The 19662-nt window shown below is 39.3% G+C and overlaps 1 protein-coding gene across 2 annotated transcripts in view; it reads left to right on the plus strand.

Moving 5' to 3' along the window:
• Positions 1-19662, plus strand: part of MAN1A2 (mannosidase alpha class 1A member 2) — a 153794-nt gene that overhangs the window by 53041 nt on the left and 81091 nt on the right. For both annotated transcript variants that reach the window (XM_075764119.1, XM_075764110.1), the window contains exons 4-5: positions 11841-11959; positions 14387-14467. In XM_075764119.1, coding sequence (XP_075620234.1) covers positions 11841-11959; positions 14387-14467 — 200 coding nt within the window. The remainder of the gene's footprint in view (positions 1-11840; positions 11960-14386; positions 14468-19662) is intronic.

The following is a 19662-nucleotide window of genomic DNA, read 5'->3' on the forward strand; positions in this document are numbered from 1 at the left end:
AGAGGTAATTTCATGATGCAAATTTCAGCCCAATCTCTGTATATCAGTTTCTATTAAATTTTAAAGTAAATGAAACTGGCCTTAGGACAAGCCTGTGCAGCTGTGTCCTCTGCAAAATCAGTAATGAGTGACTATGCTGAGATAGTGTTGAATATTACATGTACCTTGAATGTATATTTTTTTTGGCGTGTAACACAAGCTTTGAAAAGATAAAATTTTAAGAAAGAACATAACTCTCAACAATTGCTGGCCAAATTTGGAATTAGAACAGTGTTCTGATAACACAAGAAAAGTTCCTTCAGGTTGGATGAAAGATCAAACATGATCATTACTCATCCTCCAAAAATTGCTCACAGCAGGTACCTAGGGAAGAACTATAAGAGCAGGAAAAGCCTGAAGTAAGTGGGCATTTCTCAGAGTACTCTCCAGACTTACAAAAGTTTGTGCAGTGTTAGTGCTGCTGTGGTCAGAGGCAGCAAGTTTTACTTAATCACTTTTAGTTTACTTTTCCATGATTTTGTCCAATCTGCTTTTGAGTCTGTGCAAACTTAAGAGCACCCAGCATATCCCGTTATGAGTTGTTCCATAGTTTAATTCCATATTGTGTAGAAAACTTTTTAGTTTTGAAGTCTACTCACTGTTCTTGGTGACTAGTTTTGGTATTGGAAAAAACCAACCTGTTACTCATCTTTTCCTTGTCATTCATGAGTTTGTAGAACTTCATATGCCCTCAGTTGTGTGCCTGCCTTATGTGGAGAGTCTTGGTCTGTTAAGTCATTCTCATACATACGGTTTTTCATGCTCTATACGTTATCTCCTTTCTTCGTATCTTTTTCAAGTTGTTTTTTTCGTTCAGAGTGAGACTAAAAGTTTGTCCTGGATTCTGTTTTGTTCACTGTTCCTTTCTTAATAATTGTGTTTTGCATCTTTTAGGCTCCTTACAGAGTCTGGAAACTCATTACTCGGTGACTTTTCTACAGTTGTATTCCTTTTCAAAATCCTCATCCACTGTATATGGCATTTCCAAATTATTTATAAATATTTCCAAATGATTTCATAAATAAGCATGTGCCCAAGCATTCATCTCTGTAGCATCTCACTGGTGGTTTCCCCTCACAATGATAACTGGTTGTTTACACTTATCCTGTTTCCTATCTTTTAAACAATTACTCATCTGTGTGAGAACAATTTTCTCTTATCCAGTGGCAGATTAATTTTCTTAAGAGCCTTTGTTAAGGGATATTCTCACATACCTTCTGTCCATATGTGAGTTCACTCCTTAAAAAGACTGTAACATTGATGCTGAGACTTCCCTTTACAAGGCTTCTGACTTTTCCTCAGTTAATCTAATTTAAAGCTGTCCTCTGATGCTGCTAATTGGGCAAATAGTGTTTTGTAAACACTATTTTGCTTCACTGCAATAGATGTCATGTTTATTCAGAATATAGTTGTTCTCAAACTTGCAAATGTGTGCGGGCAGGATGCAATCTGGCTGTGTGTTCCCTCTTAACTGTTTTACAGTACTAGTGCCATAAAGACAACTGTGGTTAGCTAAGAATATTTGTTGGATGTTATTGCTGTTCCATCAAACTGTCACAAACGTGCCTATGCATGTCGGGGAACATTCAGCATGAACAGCTACTGTCTTCTGTTCTTTTTAGCAATACAGTATTCCTACTGAATTCTTCTCATCCAGTTTGTACTAGCTCATGTACAACATCTAGGTCAGTTGTTCTCGGTGGCTTTTTTTACATGTTTCTGAACTGATGATGTTAAATCCTGTGGCATTATTCAGAAGGTCGAAAATTCTGCCTTTAGAAGAGAAATACAATGAGATGCACAGATGCAAAGTGGAATTAGATAAACAGACCTCATTTCTGTAACCTGCCTTATAGAATAGTGAGGTAAACATCTACATCAAATGGTAATGAAGAAATTAAGTCATATTATAGTTCAGGGCTCAGGCTCAAATTGAGAATTTTTATTCTCTCTGGTAGCATCCTCTCCTGGTTTTCTCTTATAAACCAGATGGCTTGCTCGGAGGGAAAAAAAGTATTTGTTTCCCATTGGGAATCTTTAGACTTATGTTTGTTTTGATTTGAGAATTACTTAGGCTGTGGGAATGCTATTCCTGAATTTAAACTTGTTTCCTGTCATTTGGAATTAAGAACAGAGGGTGTAATAAATAAAGGATGTAATGAAATTAAGGCTATGCAGTCTATTTTGGACTGTGTTAAAATATTAAGTAACAGTCTGGACAACTAAATAAGGATTAGCATGTGGAGCTCTAAAACTAAATATGGTAAGGACAACTACGTGGGCACACGTACGAAGTGGGAGGCAGATGCAAATATGCTTTGCTGTCATCTAAAGCCAGCAGATGTACGAGGCAGCTGTAATTCAGAAACAGTTCAACCATGCAACTGCAAGACTCTGCTTGTGCCTAATACACTAATATTGTTCACTCAAGTTTTCCACCATTCTGATGGAAATTTTATGGCCGCTACATTGAAATCTGCTCCTCTTCAGCTGTCTTAAAATTTAGAATGTGGTTTGGACCAAAATATGTGGAAGCGGCCCAAGCTTTTATCTAAAGATGGAAAAGCTTATGTGACATGATGGCTGTTAGAGGTGTGTTTTGCTTTTCCTACTACCTAGTTGACAAAGTAGTTTAGCTTACAATTACTTGTAAGAAATTGTATCTTTACTGTCTTGGAATATCAATACTTAGCTTGCTTCATAAATAAGTTTTCTGTGCTCAGGTCATACAGCTATACTCAAGTCCAGATAACATCTTGCTCTCTCATTTACTGTCGGATATTAATCTTGCTTTGCTTGCTGCTGGGTTTAACTCACTGCTGCCTGTATTTAGGTTCTGCATACTTCTGAGCCATCATTTCACAGCTACTCTTCCCTTCAGTCTTCTACTTCCTGATTTCTCAAGATGGAGTTGCTCCAGATCTGTTTTTTTGGTTAGTTTTGATTGACTGCTTCATGCATATAGCTGATTGCCGTCACCATTCAGTTCTTGCCTGTTATTTTTGCCTCCCTTCTGATACACTTCTGTCCCCTCCTTTGTACTGAATTTAATGCCATCTCCTCTTCCTCGTTCCTTTCCTACTCTGAAGCTTATCCTAATCTTTCTCTTCTAACACTGCGGCCATTCAGTTATCACTAGGTCTGTACCTTCCACTAACTCAGATCATAGTTCCAGCATTAATCTTAATTATGGTCTGCACACAGTCCTTCTCATATCTACAATAATTCAGTTTTGTGTTTGTGCTTAAAAACAAAATAACAAAAAAATATGAAGGAGACAATTGGAAAGAAACATAGAAAATAGATGCAGTCTGGTATTAGTCTGTTAAGTCCTTTTCAAATTTAATTTTGAGGACTTCCAGGTTTTGTACTAGAGGGACTCCATTCAACTCTTGCTTATATGAATTTTGAATTAAGCTGAAGGGCCGTGTAAGATTTAGTTGGAAAGCAAAGTGAAGCAAACAAGTGAGCAGAGAAGGGGAAGGTTTACTCTAGTATAAATTCTTAGACAAGGTTTTTAAAATTGGGTCTTAAGGACAGTAGCTATTTAAGGAGCAGTTTGTTGATTAATAACATCTACCTGCAGGTCTACTTTTTAATAGATTCAAAGACTAGCATACACTTCTGTGCTTCACTCCCATTACTTCCTCATTTATAAAATTAAGGAAAGCATTGCAATTGATTATTTAATGTTATTTATATGCTAAAATACTGTCTGGTACAAAAGATTAGGAACTCCTTTTCATGTTGTTTATTATCAACAATTTAACAGAACTAAGCAATCAACATGCTTAGTTTTTTGTTCTGCTTTTTTAATTAGTCTAAAATGTTAAAGGCAATTGGTTTCTTCATGGATATTTAAAGGGTTATTCATTGCATTTTATGGCTGAGTTGAAATTATATGTTGCAGTTTTGTATGAAATGTGTGGTTTCATTGACTAATTTTGAGGCACTTGTTTTCCAAGTGGAATTAAACTGTTGTTCAAAAGTTTGATTCATTTTCTTAAATGTTATCTTGTTCCTTGTGAGTCATTAAGATGTTTTACAAGTGGCATGCTTCAGTAGTGGCAGCTTTATTGCCAGAGCCTCATTAGAGATACAGAAAACTGAGTTGATAATTGTTTGCTTTTAATTTTCATTTTATATATTTTTCTACCACATTTGTAATGTCTATCACATTAAGAAGTCCTGTTGCTACAGTCTGAAAACTTGAATTCTTTGAATCTTTTTGAGTAGAATTTGATATACTTTCCCTAGGTCAGTGCAATCTTGTCCAGTCTGCATTTTTCAGTCATTCTGAAGCTGGGCAGGCAGGAATATCAATAACAAGAATATTTATTTTTTTTAAGAGTGTAATAACTCTGTATTTGATGTCAGGCTGAGTTTTATCAAGGAAGCATTTTTGCTCTGTTGCTAGGGATTAAAACACCTGCCTATGTGAAAAATAACTAATCTTTTAGGTTCAAAGTGTGCCAGGGTATATTCCTCAAGGAGGCTTTGCATCTCTCTTGTTTCTGGAATCACTGCGATGGAATAGGGAGGATCTGCTCTATGCTTGGGCACACCCCGATTGTCAGGTTGCTCTGGTAGTAGAGCTGGACCGCTCTGAAGGTCAGGTCACCTGCCAGAGTGGGAATTTAACTTAGGAATTAGTTAAATTATCTCACGAGACTTTGGTCCTCTTACATTCCTTTTGCAAACTGATCCTCCCGCCGCCCCCAGTTAACACACCAGTAATGACAAGCATCCTGCACCAGTAGGAGTAGGTTCTGCTTCCAGTAAATGATGTCTGTCCAGGGCCCTGAGAAAAAACGCAAGAACTGGATATGACTGGCTGAGACCAATACTATTTCTGGCACATGAGGTCTGTTTGTATCTTATGGTTCTGTCCATGAGTATCATCATCCCATGAACTATGCTATTTTGAGAGTGAAAGCCATTTCTTTACGTGCAGCTCTCTAGTCTCTACATGTAACTTAACTATAGATTCCAGCTTTCTAATGCTTATGAAGAGAAGTTGACTCTTTAGAGCGTAAACTTATTTCCATAGCAGAGATGTCTTGATACAGAGATACGTGCTGTTTGTATGATATAGAGGCAGCTGTCTTCAGTGACAGCCCAAGTGCTTTTACTATATCCAACTGCTTGTTTTCCCTTGAGCAATTCTGCTAATTCTTTTAGCTTTCATCAAAGCATAGCTCCTGGTGGTAACTGCAGGCTGCTCTTGTCAAGAAACAAGAATATGAGTCTCTATTAGTTTCCTCTGGTTTTTTTCCACTGGTTTAGGAAGTGTTAAAACCCTACTTTGTAAAGGAACTGATGAACATCCCACTTCTGGGTATTTCATCTGCTCTCTTTTCTGCTTAATAATAAAATATTTTCTTTTCAGTCACTGCATAAGGTAGAAGGGTAAGAATGATTAGATCCACCTATTAGGGCTATTGTATATGACTTTCCTTGGAGACAGTAGTCTCATGCTAATTTTTCCGCTTAGGCTTCTTTCCCTGACAGCCCTGCTCTGACCTAGTGCTCATTTCAATAGTGAGAGATCCATTTGATCTGCATTTCCTTCAGGTTTGTTGCTCCTCTAGCTGGTCTCTGGATAGATAGCAAGCATGCTGTCAGACTTGGACACACTTGTAGCAGGAGAGTGTTAGAGCACAGACAGACAGAGGGTGGAAGGGAAAGAAGGAAAACTTTCTCCCCGTTGAGGCAGGGAGAGACTATCAAGAGCAAAAGCAAGAAAACCCACGGGCTGAGATACAGATATTTTAATAAGGGAAGGAAAGGGGTGAGAGGGGAGAAGTAATGCAAAGACAATCACTTGCCACCTCCCACAGGCAGACTGAAGCCCAGCTTGGTCCCACAGGAATGGCTACACTGCTAGACTAACCCCTCCACACACAGTTTTTATCACTGAGTATTGCGTTCTATGGTATGGGATATTCCTTTGGTCAGTTTGGGTCAGCTGTCCTGGCTGTATCCCCTCACAGCCTCTTGCCCAACTCTGGCTTATTCACTGGGTGGGGGGGGACACGGGGGAAAAGAAAAGAGACAGCCTTCCTGCTGTGTAAGCACTGCTCAGCAATAGCCAAAATTCTAGTGTGTTATCAACACTGGTTTAGTCACAGATCCGAAACACAGCACTGTACAGGCTGCTGTGAAGACAATTAACTTTGTCCCAGCCAGACCCAGTACACCTGCTCAGCCCTCAACTCAGACTAATGAGAGCCCCCATGGAAGTGTTTTTTGGAAGAAGTAATGAGATTTGTGTGTGGTGTATACCTGCAGAAGAAAGGAGTAGGAGTGGGTGACATGTCAAATAATCAAAGTTTCGTCAAATAATTCAAAGCACCTATTTGATGATTACTTTTCAACTTGGAGTGCATGACTTAAGTTTGCTGGCATAGAGTTTTACTTTGTCATCTTGTCCCTTATATACATAATGGCTGTTTCTCAAATTTTCATGTTCTTCTCTGATTGTAATTGATCTATGCTAGTTTGCATATTTTCTCTAGTATCTCACTGCTCACAGTCTTTTCTGCTTCCAGGTAATAAATACACTAAGCAATCCTATAGCTGGTATCAGACTCTCTAAATCTCTATACTTATCCTTATGGTATAATGAAAATGGGCTATTTATTCTCTTCATATTCCTTTTGTCATGGAACACATGACAACGATCTGTCTCCCTGTGCTTTGATAGTCTCTTGTGAGACTTTAAAATGGTATAAATAAACCAGTTCTTCATCTAGCATGTCAGCATACTGAAAGAATTTTAGATAGGAAGACCATTTTTTTTAATGGCCCTGCTGTTTACACTTAGTCATATGATTTGCTAGATATTTCAGACTATAGATTTATGTGCTATCAAGTGAAGGAATTATTTGTCTAATCTCAGGAAACTGAAGTCTACCTAAATATAAATCTGACTTAACTGTTTTGCAGTCCTTTGGAATAATACTTTTGCTTAATGAGAGTGTGCACGATTTTGTTAATAGTTCAGCTATTTCACTGCTAAATTCCTTCCATTAGCTCATGATGGATGTTCTGTTTTATTTAGAAGAATGAGCATCACATTCATTAGGCAAACTTCATTAAATTTGGAGCTCAATCAACTAGAACTATAATTATATGGAGAGAAAACTTCCTAATATGACATTTGTAAAACTGAGCCCTTTTGGATTCAGTTATTATCTTATGCAACATGACCAACTGAGCCTTTGTGCTGAGCACAGGCAGACCCTGGGAGGAGTGCCTTCAGCTAGGAGAAGTGTTATTTTCTGTTGTAATTTAATAGTTTTATAGCCTTTTTTTTCACCACAGAGAGACATCTGCTCTCTCTGTATCCCAAACAATAATAGATTGGTCTTGTTGAGGTAGTAGTAAGCAGTGTATATTCCTTTAAACTGTTATCTTATTGTTTAGAGTCACTTTATTACTTTTCAAATGGCACCTTCTGCAGTTTAAGTCCATGAAGACTGTCCTCTTGTCCTTTAAGGCAAAATTTATGGATCTTAGCATGGCAATGAAAGGAAAAGAACATACTCTATTATGAATGGAAAATGATTTCTCTTTGTGACTTTAGACTGAATGGTTTGTATTGGCATCAGGAGGGGGGAGTAAGCTGCCTATCCATTGCAGTCTGTTTTCCCTACAGCCCCATGTGTGACTGATGCAGGCCAGTGATCTTTGAACACTTGCTATTTCTCCCTGCTTTAGACTTCAGCTGCTGCCTTGCTGGTAGTGCCATGCATTTTTGAGGTGAAGACAGCTATGACAACATTACTGCCTGTTCTGTTTAGGTTGTAGACCTCAGCAGTGTCCAGGTTTTGGCTGGGATAAAGTTAATTTTCTTCCTAGTAGCAGGTGTAGTGCTGCTGTGTTTTGGATTTAGGATAAGAATAACGTTGATAACACATCGATGGTTTGGTTGTTGCTGGGCAATGTTTACACTAAGTCATGGACTTTCCAGCTTCTCATACTGCTCTGCCAGCGAGGAGGCTGGGGGTGCACAAAAACTTGGGAGGGGCCAGGACAGCTGACCCCAAGTGACCAAAGGGATATTCTATACCATATGACATCATGCTCAGTGTATAACTTGAGGGAAGCTAGCCGGGGATTTGAACCATGGCTCGGGAACTAGCTCGGCATCAGTGATCTGCAGGTGGTGAGCAATTGTGCTGTGCATCACTCATTTTGTATATTCTGTTGTTGTCGTCATTATTATTTTCTTTCTTTTCTGTCATAGTAAGCTGTATTTATCTCAACCCATGAGTTTTACCTTTTTTTTCCCCGATTCTCTCCCCAGTCCCGCTGTGGGGTGGGGGTGAGGTGTGGGACTGTGTGGTTATTTTAGTTGCCTGCTGGGTTCAACCACAAAAGCAGCTGCAGAAGAATTCAGCAGAAGCTGTTATTTAGGAACAAATTAAGAATGATATCTCCTCCAAAGAGAAAGCTGAGAGCAATTAATTTTAATCTCTAACCCAACCTAGTGTAGCCCACAAATGGTTTTAAGTTGTACCTATCTTGCAACATGGGGCAGCCATGGTGTTAGGTTAAGTCTATTGTCCTCTGTGTTGCTTTATGTTTAGCTCTGCCCTCTATTCTTGTAGGCATGAGGCTTCTGGGTATGAACCCTGCTTTTTTGGCTCTTCCACCTCAATGCCGAGGAGGAGGGAATTAGCTTGCTTTGTGCTGCCTGCTTGACACTAAAGGAAGAAGACTGGGCAGATAATCTGTTGCAAAATATTGTCATCTCTTGACCTTTTGGAAATGTGTTCAGCCCAAAAGGTTTAAAAAACAAAGATTGTTCTTCTGAGTTTTCCTCAAGGAAGAAGTGCTGCTGTGCAGTTAGGATTAGTTACCATATGTTTAAGAAGAAAAAGGAAAAATAAACCTACTTATAGCCTACTTATTTATAAGAAAGAAGAAAAATGAATAATTTTTATGGGTTGGGATATAAATGCTATCCTTAGGAGACCATGGTAAGAAATAGTTGTGCTCTCACATGGAGTCTAGAAACTAAAACCATACTGATCTGCATCTTGGAAACAGACACCTGTCACTGCTCAGGGAAGAGGCATGTGTGAGCAGAAGAGACGTTGCTCAGTAATGTTTTGTTGAATGTTTGCAGGTCTAGGAAAGATAGACATAGAAGATGAGAGAGAGGGGCAAAAGGGCAGCAGGAGGGAAAGCTTGAACAAACTATTGCAGTGTGGCCCAGGCAAAAGCTTAGAGTATGAATGTACACCTTTAATTGCTTCTTAGGGACAAAAAATACTGAGCAAGTTGATTTTGCTCTATCAGACTGCGTTTATTTCTGTGGCTGCAAACAATACTGGAGGATCTTGCATGAAACGGGTCGATCCCTATAGGGGACTACTGGTTTAGGTGAGAGTTCTGTATATGTGATTGAGGGCTCACTTTTAACACTGTGAGGATGAAAGCAAATTTCTTGTCCATATTTGAAGTGGTATTGTTCAGTCACTGTGGGATGCATTAGGAAACCACACATGTGTGTGCCTGATTCTGGAGAGAGCTCTGTTCCAGCAGTTCTAGCCTTCTTGCTCTCAGTCTCTGGATGCATCTATTGGATTGGTGAGATGGAAAAAATAATCATGGGATTTTGCATTCCCATGGCCCTTCTTTCATGGTTCTGTGCAGAGAACTCTATGAAAAAGCTTGTTTAAATTTGTATTTGTGAAGATATTTTCTGCAGAACTCGAAAGTGGATATTCTTGTGCCCAGCATAGTGCTGTTTCTCCTTGTGGACACTTGAACATACTTCCGAGATCTAGAGAACTGGATGATAGTATAATGGTGTCAGAACTTTTTTTTTTCCTGGGGTAGGGGGTATGATGGCATACCAGTCCATCCTCATGCAATGTATTCTCATCCCATGCCAATTATAGAATATGAGAACTTATTGACGTGGTTATCACTGTGTTTAAGTTAGGTTTTCATTTTTTGAAACTATTACAGGAGGAGTTTTCAGAATTTCCCAAGGCTATGTATCCCTATTAGTTCAAACACCTTGACTATCTGAAAATGTTATCAATGTGGTTTAAATAAAGGAACAGAAATCACTTTGAATGCCACAGCAGTATAACACATTCCATCTTTACGTCGGAAATACCTTGTCAGCTAATACCGAAGTTAGTCCTTGTGTCATGATCTGGTTTACTTACCTAATTTATCACTTCAAAAATAACTGTCACATTATGCTTATGAAAAGGTGTGAAGTTAAGTGCATGCTGTAGCTCTGCTCAAAGCGACCTCCACTTCAGCACAAGCAATGGAATTTGTCACTTGGCTGAAGGTGTTCAACCCTACAGTACTTATGCACCACAGTGAATTCATTTCCTGACAGTTATACATGTGCCTGGTACCCAACTTGTTGAAGGATGTGTCTTTAATCTTGCAAAAGGTTGTGTGTCCTCATCTGCAGTTGAATATTCCTAACAAACACCACTGACTTAAGGCTTTCCATATCTAGTTTAAATTAATTGAAACAGATCCATGACTATTTTTAAAGAAATTAATTGATGATTGCTTTGTCATAGAGACTGTTGTGTTTAATTGTTATTATTTGGGGAAAGAAATCTCTGAAAATGGAATTAAGCTTGGATGTAAATATCAGTCATTTGAGTGTGTAAAAGAAATCCAATGAGGGTGATGGCTTCATTCAGTTGTTGTTATGCTTGAGGGGAAAGAATATCTCCAAACAGGTAAAAATCAGAAATGAATGAGTAGAAACAACCAAGCAGGAACACTGTGCTGTAGAAATTCCATTATGGATGAAAAGCACATTAAAAAAAAAAAAAAGTTGTTAGGAGATTACTGTCATTAAATTGCTAATCATACTGTACTGTTTTATAGAATACCGGTATGAACAGTGACATTCAGCTACTTTCTTAGTACGTAGGAAGTTTTACATGCTCCGTGAAAATAAATAAACCCAGGGTAATTTCCTCTATAAACAAAGACCTCTGCCTAATAAAGGCACCGGCTTAGGTTGTGCTGGCCTAAGGAAGTCGAGGCTATCATGGTCAGTGCCTCACCTCTTCATCCCGGCTCCCTTTTACAAACCACTAAGTCACTTATCGACTTTAAATTGCTGCTGTTTCAAGTGAATGACATTTTAGGGTAAAAGCACCATTGATTTTTATTTGGCGTTAAATGCTCCACTTTCAATGGTGACAACTGAGGAATCTGTTAGCACCTCATAGTGTGGGTCCCTGCAGAGTGACCTGAACATCTTGGGGCTGCAGTCAAGCCAAGTCAGGGCATCCCTGCTCATCAGTCCATGTTTTCCATGACTAGGTAGCTTCCAGAATTGCAAAACCTTGAACATTTCAGTAGAAAATATTGGGAAATGCAAGGCATTACTGCTAATACAGATTGCTTTATCTTGCATATGTGTCTTTTTTAACACTTCTGCCCTATAATGCCTAATAGCTTTTGGAAGCTGAATGTCTTTTTTTTTTTTGTGTGTGTGTGTGTCAAAGTACTGTTGTTCACATTCAGGTTAGTAAAGCAGATGAGAGGGCTTTTTTTCCTATCTTTAGGCTTCTTTTCTCCCCAGAAGCCAAACTGTGCTGGGGAACTGATGCTTTAAAAGAGAAGTGTGATTGTCTTATGTAATTACTACTTTCTTGCTCATTTTGATTATTCTTTGTGGTCTTATCTTTGTAGTAACTTTGTCTTGCTACTGATTGGGTTGTTTTCTTATGCTTGTGATGTTTAAGAAAAGTAATTAAATACTCACTTGTAATAGAAATCCTTCTTTTTGTGTGTAGGAAACTCACAAATGGGTGCTACCATAGTAGATGCATTGGATACTCTTTATATCATGGGGCTTCACGATGAATTCAGAGAAGGACAAGAGTGGATTGACAAAAATCTTGATTTCAGTGTGGTGAGTAGAGCTTGCCCTAATAGTTCTCTAGTCCTTTTTACAGTGTTCCTCTTGGGGGGGGGGGGGGGGGGGGGGAACGGACGGAAGAGGTCTTTCAGCTGGAATTTAAAAACCTTATGATTCAAAGTATCAGAAGTTCAGAGGTAAGCTTTATTGAAGTTCTCTGTGTTTTTAACTTTATTTGTGAAAAGCAACCAATCGACCCTTTCACACTTTAATTATAAGTGAAGATACATCTGTATATTGTATTTTCAAAGCACAAATTATAATTGGATAATGGAAGAAAGGGGAGGTGGTCAGTGAGAACCAACAGGGCCTCAAATGAGTGATTGCAGAAAAATGAGGCTTTACTAGCTGATAGGTGGAAATAACTGAGCTGTGAAAGACAGTTTTCCCCCAAACCATGGTGTATAACAATACAATGTTGATGATGTCCTCTCTCATGCCCTTAAGATGTTTTAACATCGTGAATGCCACTCGAGTGGACTTAGATTCAGAACCTGTAGGCAAACCATCAGAAGAATTTCCCAGCTGGTCATACAGCATCTGACATTCTTTGTGTGCACAGAGTTTGGAAGCGTTAAATGGAAGAAATGGGTCTATTATATCCTTATTGATTAGTGTTCTTATTACTGATTTTGGGACTGTCACAGATTCTGCGGCAAATTTGTATTTCAATTCTTAGACTTGCCCTATGGTTCCAAAAATGTTTTCTCATTCAGTAATGCACAAAATGAAAAGTAGGCATACAGTTCAGAAATGAGCAGATGCTTACTGTTGTTTTATATTATTTCCCACATTTCAGAAATTGTTTGGGGTTTTTCCTTTTGTTTTAAACATTAACACTCTGGCAAACATTAAAGAACTACTCTTCTTTTTTCAGTTAGTGCCAGATAATTATTCAGCCTAAAACTGAAAGCCCTAAATATATCAGAGACAGTATAGACATAATGGTACCTTCGTGAGAGGGAACTGAATTACTCCCATAACTTTTGTCTGATCTGAGGCAATCTTGATCTAGATTAATTCTGCAAATTTATGAATCAGGTGGAAAAAATTTACATGACCCACTGAGGTTCAATTACAGCTTCCTATGTATCGAAAAACATTTCTGAAGGTTAATGAGTTGTCTTATATATACACTAGACTTGATTAATTTCCTTAGATGGTTTGAAGTTTATAAATAAATACATAAATTGGTTCCTCTTAGATTCTTTTACTGGGGAAATCACTGGTTTAACTCTACACTATACCATTGCTTGTGTATGACTTCAATAGGTATTAAGTGGAATCAGACACTGCATTGTTGATGTTTCTCTTGCATCACATGTATGTGAATAAAAATACATCTTGTATTAAAAACCTATAATTGGGAGTATTTCAAACTGTAGACTTTTAATCATCAGTGATATTTGAGGAAATTGTCAAAGTATTCATACAATCTTTTTGAAATAAGTAGTATGTGCAAAATGCATTTATTTTGGATACAAGTGAAATGCATGATACAACCACAGGTGCCATAGAAATAGTGTGAAAGGAGAGATATACCTATATATACCACTTCAACTGCGTGCCGAGTGGTGGGTCAACTTGTACAGCGTACATTCTAGTGACTTTTCTGGATAAAAGGAAAGGCTCCCTTGCCTCAAAATCTTTTAATAAAACTACATGTCTAATGGGTTGAATGAAGAAAAGTTTATGGGGGAGACAGGTGGAGTATATGCAGGCAAAGGAGTGAATGGGGCACAGAGGGAGGCAGAAAGATGTTAAAACTAGCTAGTTCTTAAAGTTCAATGAGTTAAATGAGTCAAAACATACTGGTGAATTTAGCCCAAGGATATTAATATTGAGGAAGACAGCAAAATGATTCATTCTCTTGAGTTTCTCAGTGGTCTTGCAGTACTTCTTGTTGTAACATTAAATACATAAAGGCTATTCCTAGACAGACACTGTGTTAAAATGGAACTCTGAACTTGAGATTGCACATTGGTAGTTCAGGTTAAGAAAGCACATTACAGGAGTTCTCTAATTATTATTCTACTTTATAGTGTAAACCCAGAAGGTTTGGTATTATACTTAAATGTAAGAGAAAAGATGCTGAATTATGGAAATGTGCAGTCCTTGCCTTCTTTCCCACCATCCCCAAACAAATTTAATTGCACTTTGTGGTGATAAATATGATTAGAGAACAGGAGAAAAAAAAAAATTATTTTTTTGTAAAAATCAGTTGAAGCTGTAACTAGAATTACCAGTTGGTGTCATGAAGATGTGCACAGGAATTTCAGTACGGATCTAAATACTGAAACAGTACAAACCCTTGCATGCATATTGGTTTAGGATATGTACTTGCCTCTGCCTGGATGATTATTTTTTCTTCTTCTTTGATTAGGGAGTTGGTTAATTACTGACTCTTTCTTCCTGTTCTAGAATTCTGAAGTGTCTGTTTTTGAGGTCAATATTCGCTTCATTGGCGGTCTTCTAGCAGCGTATTACCTTTCAGGACAAGAGGTAAGGAGATTGGAAGGTGCCTGTGCAATTTAATGTCTTCTAGCAAATGTTGTATATGAAAAATTTTCTAGAATGTTGGTTTATCAGTAGTTTGCAAACTAATTTTACAGCGGTAAGTTGTACAAAGTAACCAAATTCTTAAGAGTATGGAATCTTTACAGCTTGTTTCTGTGCAGGTCTCAGTCAATTTAAGACCCTTTGTTAGAGCTTTGAAGTACTGCTTTTATCAAGATGTTTCCAAAGATAACCATTCAAGTAAACATCAGCCTGAAATGTCAAGTCACTAGCTTCTCATGCCAACAATAACTTGTTTTGATATTCTGTAACATCATGAAGGTAGAAATAATAGTTTTGCCACTCGTCCTACAAGGCTGTGGGTTTGCTTCACAAAAGCACTACACAATCTTCTTACCATTTTCTCAGTGATAAACAGACAAATACCAAGCCAATTTCATCCCACTTCTGAAACTTCTATTAAAAAAAAAAAATCAGACTTATACTTCTGAGCGCTTAACAAAAGGCATGCTTAGATTGAAAGGACGCATATACCCAAACACTTGCAACTATGGACTTCTTTGGTCTAGCAGTAACATTGCTGTGACCTCTTACTTCACATACTTTAATAAGGCTGGAGCCTGACCCACCGTACAGTTTGTCATAGCTCTTTTCATGTCTTATCAGCTAGCTGTCTTTTGATCTATGCCTATGTCTTTGATTTGTTTGCTTTTATCCTTTTTTTTAATGGCCTTTCTGGTGTTCATATATATCTTCCCCCTTTGTTTAGGGGATTACCACATACATATCAATAAGTTTTATCAGGGATTTTAAGCCCACAGCCCAAAAAATAACTAGGAGAAACCTCATATTTGTTGACTTTTTAGGTCTTTGGCATCACCCTGGGATCTGTAAATTTTCTTTTGTAGAAGTGTCTCCTCTTTGGAAGAGCTTAATGGCAAAGCACAAAACCAGTGTATATCTTGAAAGAAATTGCTAGTTTGTTTTTGATCAAGTGCTACTGCTTCACCTTCTTTATTGTCCATGTTCTCCAAGCCCTCCTCCTGCAGAGGGTTCAGCTGCTGCACTGATTTATGTGGTCTGTAACAGGAGGCCCGAAGGAAAGGTGAAGTACAGAATTTTGCCCCTCTCTTTCCTTTGTAACAACTGAAGATTTGTGACAGTGAGCCTTTTTCTGCTTCCAGAATCTGTCAGACTTAGGTCTTCCATCAGTTTTCTCACAGCTCAGTAAGGATTTTACCCTGAGGGAATGATCCTATTCCCCAGTGTTCCCAGTCAGCCTTTTGCATTGTTTGCTGTGGCACCTCTTCAGGAAGACAGCCTTTGTAGCAGCTATCCCTTGTCTTGGAGTACTGGTGAAATTCAAGCTGTTAGTTTACACTGTTGTCCTAAGAGAAGAAGCATTAAAAATCACTGAGTTGGTCAACTCAAATATTAACTTGAGGCAGCTTCTGAATTTCATGTAGGTCAGCAATATTAACCTACCAGTTTTCTTTTGAAGGCCCCCAGGACAGAAGATTTCTTCTGCTGTAAAACATAAGCAGTTTTCCTTGCTTGTGTTTTTATTTCTGTAGCAAAGAAGTTTCATGGAGAGCAGTCTGAGCTGTGTGTGTTTTTCGACTTGTGCCAAGGAGTAGCTAAAGTAGCTAAGCTGGAGCGTTAGTAGTAGTCATAGTAGCTCCTACTGTAGTGCAGGTGACCTCAGCAGCATGTTGAAGGATGCTTCCTGTCCAGAAATCTGTATTTTTGAGCTTGGACCTGAGATCACATTAAGTACTACCTGATCACTGAAGCCTTCAAGTGTTGAGGAGAACAGTCCCACATCTTTTCAGCTAGGAATATTGATCCTGTCTCTGGATAACTTAAACTGGAGCCTGCTCCTTGGAGTCGTCTACTGTCATGATGAAAAACCTCAGAGAAAGATCAAAGATCACTCGGTAGCTGGATTGCTTGTATAGATCAATACCACACCTGTGCACAAGTACCTTAATGTGTTGGTTTTGCGTGGCAAGGTTTTGGTAGCGGGGGGGCTACAGGGGTGGCTTCTGTGAGAAGCTGCTAGAAGCTTCCCCTGTGTCTGACAGAGCCAATGCCAGCCAGCTCCAAGACGGACCCGCCGCTGGCCAAGGCCGAGCCAATCAGCACCTCTGTGATAACATATTTAAGAAAGAGAAAAAACAGTTAGAGGGCGCTTTTTGCAGCCAGAGAGAGGAGTGAGAAGATGTGAGAACATCTGCAGACACCAAGGTCAGTGCAGAAGGAAGGGGAGGAGGTGTTCCAGGCGCTGGAGCAAGATTCCCCTGCAGCCTGTGGTGAAGACCATGGTGAGGCAGGCTGTCCACCTGCAGCCCATGGAGGAAGGATGAGGGGGTGTAGCGATTCCACCTGCAGCCCGTGGAGGACCCCATGCTGGAGCAGGTGGAGACACCTGGAGGAGGCTGTGGCCCTGTGGGAAGCCCGTGCTGGAGCAAGCTCCTGGCAGGACCTGTGGCCCCGTGGAGAGAGGAGCCCATGCTGGACCAGGTTTGCTGACAGGACTTGTGACCCCATGGGGGACCCATGCTGGAGCAGTTTGCTCCTGAAGGTCTGCACCCCATGGAAGAGACCCACGCTGGAGCAGTTCATGAAGGACTGTAGCCCATGGGAAGGACTCATGTTGGAGAAGTTCATGAAGGACTGTCTCCTGTGAGGGGGACCCCACGCTGGAGCAGGGGAACGATGAGTCCTCCCCCTGAGGATGAAGAAGTAGCACAAACACCGCGTGATGGACTGACCGTAACCCCCATTCCCCATCCCCCTGTGCTGCTGAGGCGGGGGGCGGAGGTTTGAAGTCGGGAGTGAAGTTGAGCCCAGGAAGATGGGACGGGTGGGGGGAGGTGTTTTAAGAGTTGGTTTTATTTCTCATTCCTCTACTCTGTTTTGTTTGGTAATAAATAAGATGAATTCCCTCTCTAAGTTCGGTCTGTTTTGCTCGTGATGATAATTAGAGAATGATCTCTCCCTGTCCTTATCTTGACCCGTAAGTTTTTTTCGTTGTACTTTTTCTCCCCTGTCTAATGAAAGAGGGGAGTGATAGATCAGCTCTGGTGGGCACCTGGCCCTCAGACAGGGTCAACCCACCACACTTAACAAGAATTTTTTTTGTCCCATTATACAGATGGGTGCAGCTGAACACTGCCAAAACACATGCTTTGCATGTATTTGTAAAGCTGAGTATTTTCCTTTTAGTTGCTTCTGTTCAGTAGAGTCAGAACAAGCTCCTTTTTTAAAGAGGTTTTTATCAACACATTTTATTTCTTTCCTTCTTAGAAAGCTTTTACCCTCTGTGTTTCCTAAATTTTGGCCACTGGGCTGACTCTTTTGTTTTTAGAAGTATTTTTATGGCATCGGTCTCTCCAATGGACTTTAAACTTGTTGTATCTTGTGGTAGAAGATTACTCCTGTCAAGTGTTCATATGTATTATCTTTATTTTCCAAAAGAACTACTCCTAGAAAAATAGTGTTCGGGCTGCATTTCTTTTAAAATAGTAGGACTGCTTCTCGTACCTGATTGACTACTTCATTTGTCAAGTTGGATGGTTTCTCTGCGGTTTGTCAGCGTGGATAAGTCAAGCAAGGGAACTTGAGGCTGTTCAGTAATTGAGCCCAGGAGAGAGACATCTACCTCTGATAACTCCTTGGAGTTGGAAACAAGTTTGTTCTGAGAAGTGATTTCCAATCTGATCTTCTCTCTTCTGTTCCAAAGAAGAGAAAGTATTATTTGGCTCAGGATTGGGGCATGCTTAATTTCTTTTTTTTTTTTTTTCTACTGCATTCAGTTATATGAGGAGACACTTTTTAGGCTTGCCTGTCTTAGCAGTGGCTGATCTCAAGTGTTTGGATATTTTGTCTGATCAGGTAGTGAATGTGCATATGGGCTTATGCCTCTAAGGGAGTCTGTCTACTGGTAGATCCTTCCTTTGTTCTTCAAGCTATCATTTAGTGGCTCATATTCCCTTCCCATATCTTGATATTCCAATCCCCATCTCCCTTCCTCCAAGCCTCTACTTCCCTAAGCCTGTTGCTGGGTACTGGTTTAAAAGGTTATCATACTAAATTCCATACTTTTTCATGTCTTGTTTGATGTATTGAAAAATAGGATCAATACAAGGAATGGGCTGCTTGGAAGTAATTAATTCTGTCTTTCCCCTTTTAATTTATATAAATTCTGCTTAGGTCAGCAATGCAAGTTACTGTTGTTTGGTAAAAGTTATAAAAATAATTTTTATTTTATTTTGACTCCTATCACTTAGTGCTGTTAAAGATGCTATGGTAACAACCATAAAAGAAAGTGTCCAAGACTCAGCATCGGCTGTGGAAGTTCAGTCATCTTTGAGGCCACATTTGGAGAATTTATAGTCAGCATGGTTTATCTGTATGCTTTTGCCCTTTTGTGTGGAGAGAGTAATTGTGCTTGATAGGATTTTATCTGATTGAGTCATAATGCTAGATGTTGATCATAGTTTTTTAAATACACCTGGCTGTTAATTTAGATAAAATTGTCCTGTTGACTGCTTTTATTAGAAACGTGCTAATTTTAAAAAATTATTTAGCTTGACTAGTGGCATGACTGTGATAATGGTTTTAATAATGCTGGTTACAGTTGATGGTGAAATTTTAAACCATTCATATTAAGATTGTGTGTATTGCTATCCCTTTCTTCAGTAACAGTTCCCTCTTGCTCACTGCAGTAGTTGCGGGAGTAATGAAATATCTCCTTTACAGCCCAAAAAAAGCTGCCATTTTTAGCAACTGCCAAGTTGACTTAAAATGCTGTTGGCTTTTCCTGTCCAGTGTTGATTCACAGGCCTTTCTTTGTGAAACATGACCTTGTGAATTTTTTAACTCCTCAACCTATTACATGTGGAAACTTCTGCTGGACTTCCTTGAGTGATGAGCACACAAAGCTAAAGTTTGAGGAGGATGTGTTTTCACGTCCCTCCAGCTGAATGTCTTGGTTGTGTTGCCTCCCCATACCTTTCTGTTGATGTAAAGAGACAAAATTGTTTCTCTAACAGACGGCTCTCCCGATTTGGGGAAAATCACCATCTTTCTCCATTTTTCAATGTCAGAATTCCTTCTGAATAGAAAATCAAGATATGCCTGTGAAACTCGACACAGTGGAAAATCTTGCCCATGTG

The sequence above is a fragment of the Balearica regulorum genome, chromosome 1 (assembly GCF_011004875.1).
Source record: "Balearica regulorum gibbericeps isolate bBalReg1 chromosome 1, bBalReg1.pri, whole genome shotgun sequence".
NCBI lineage: Eukaryota > Metazoa > Chordata > Aves > Gruiformes > Gruidae > Balearica > Balearica regulorum.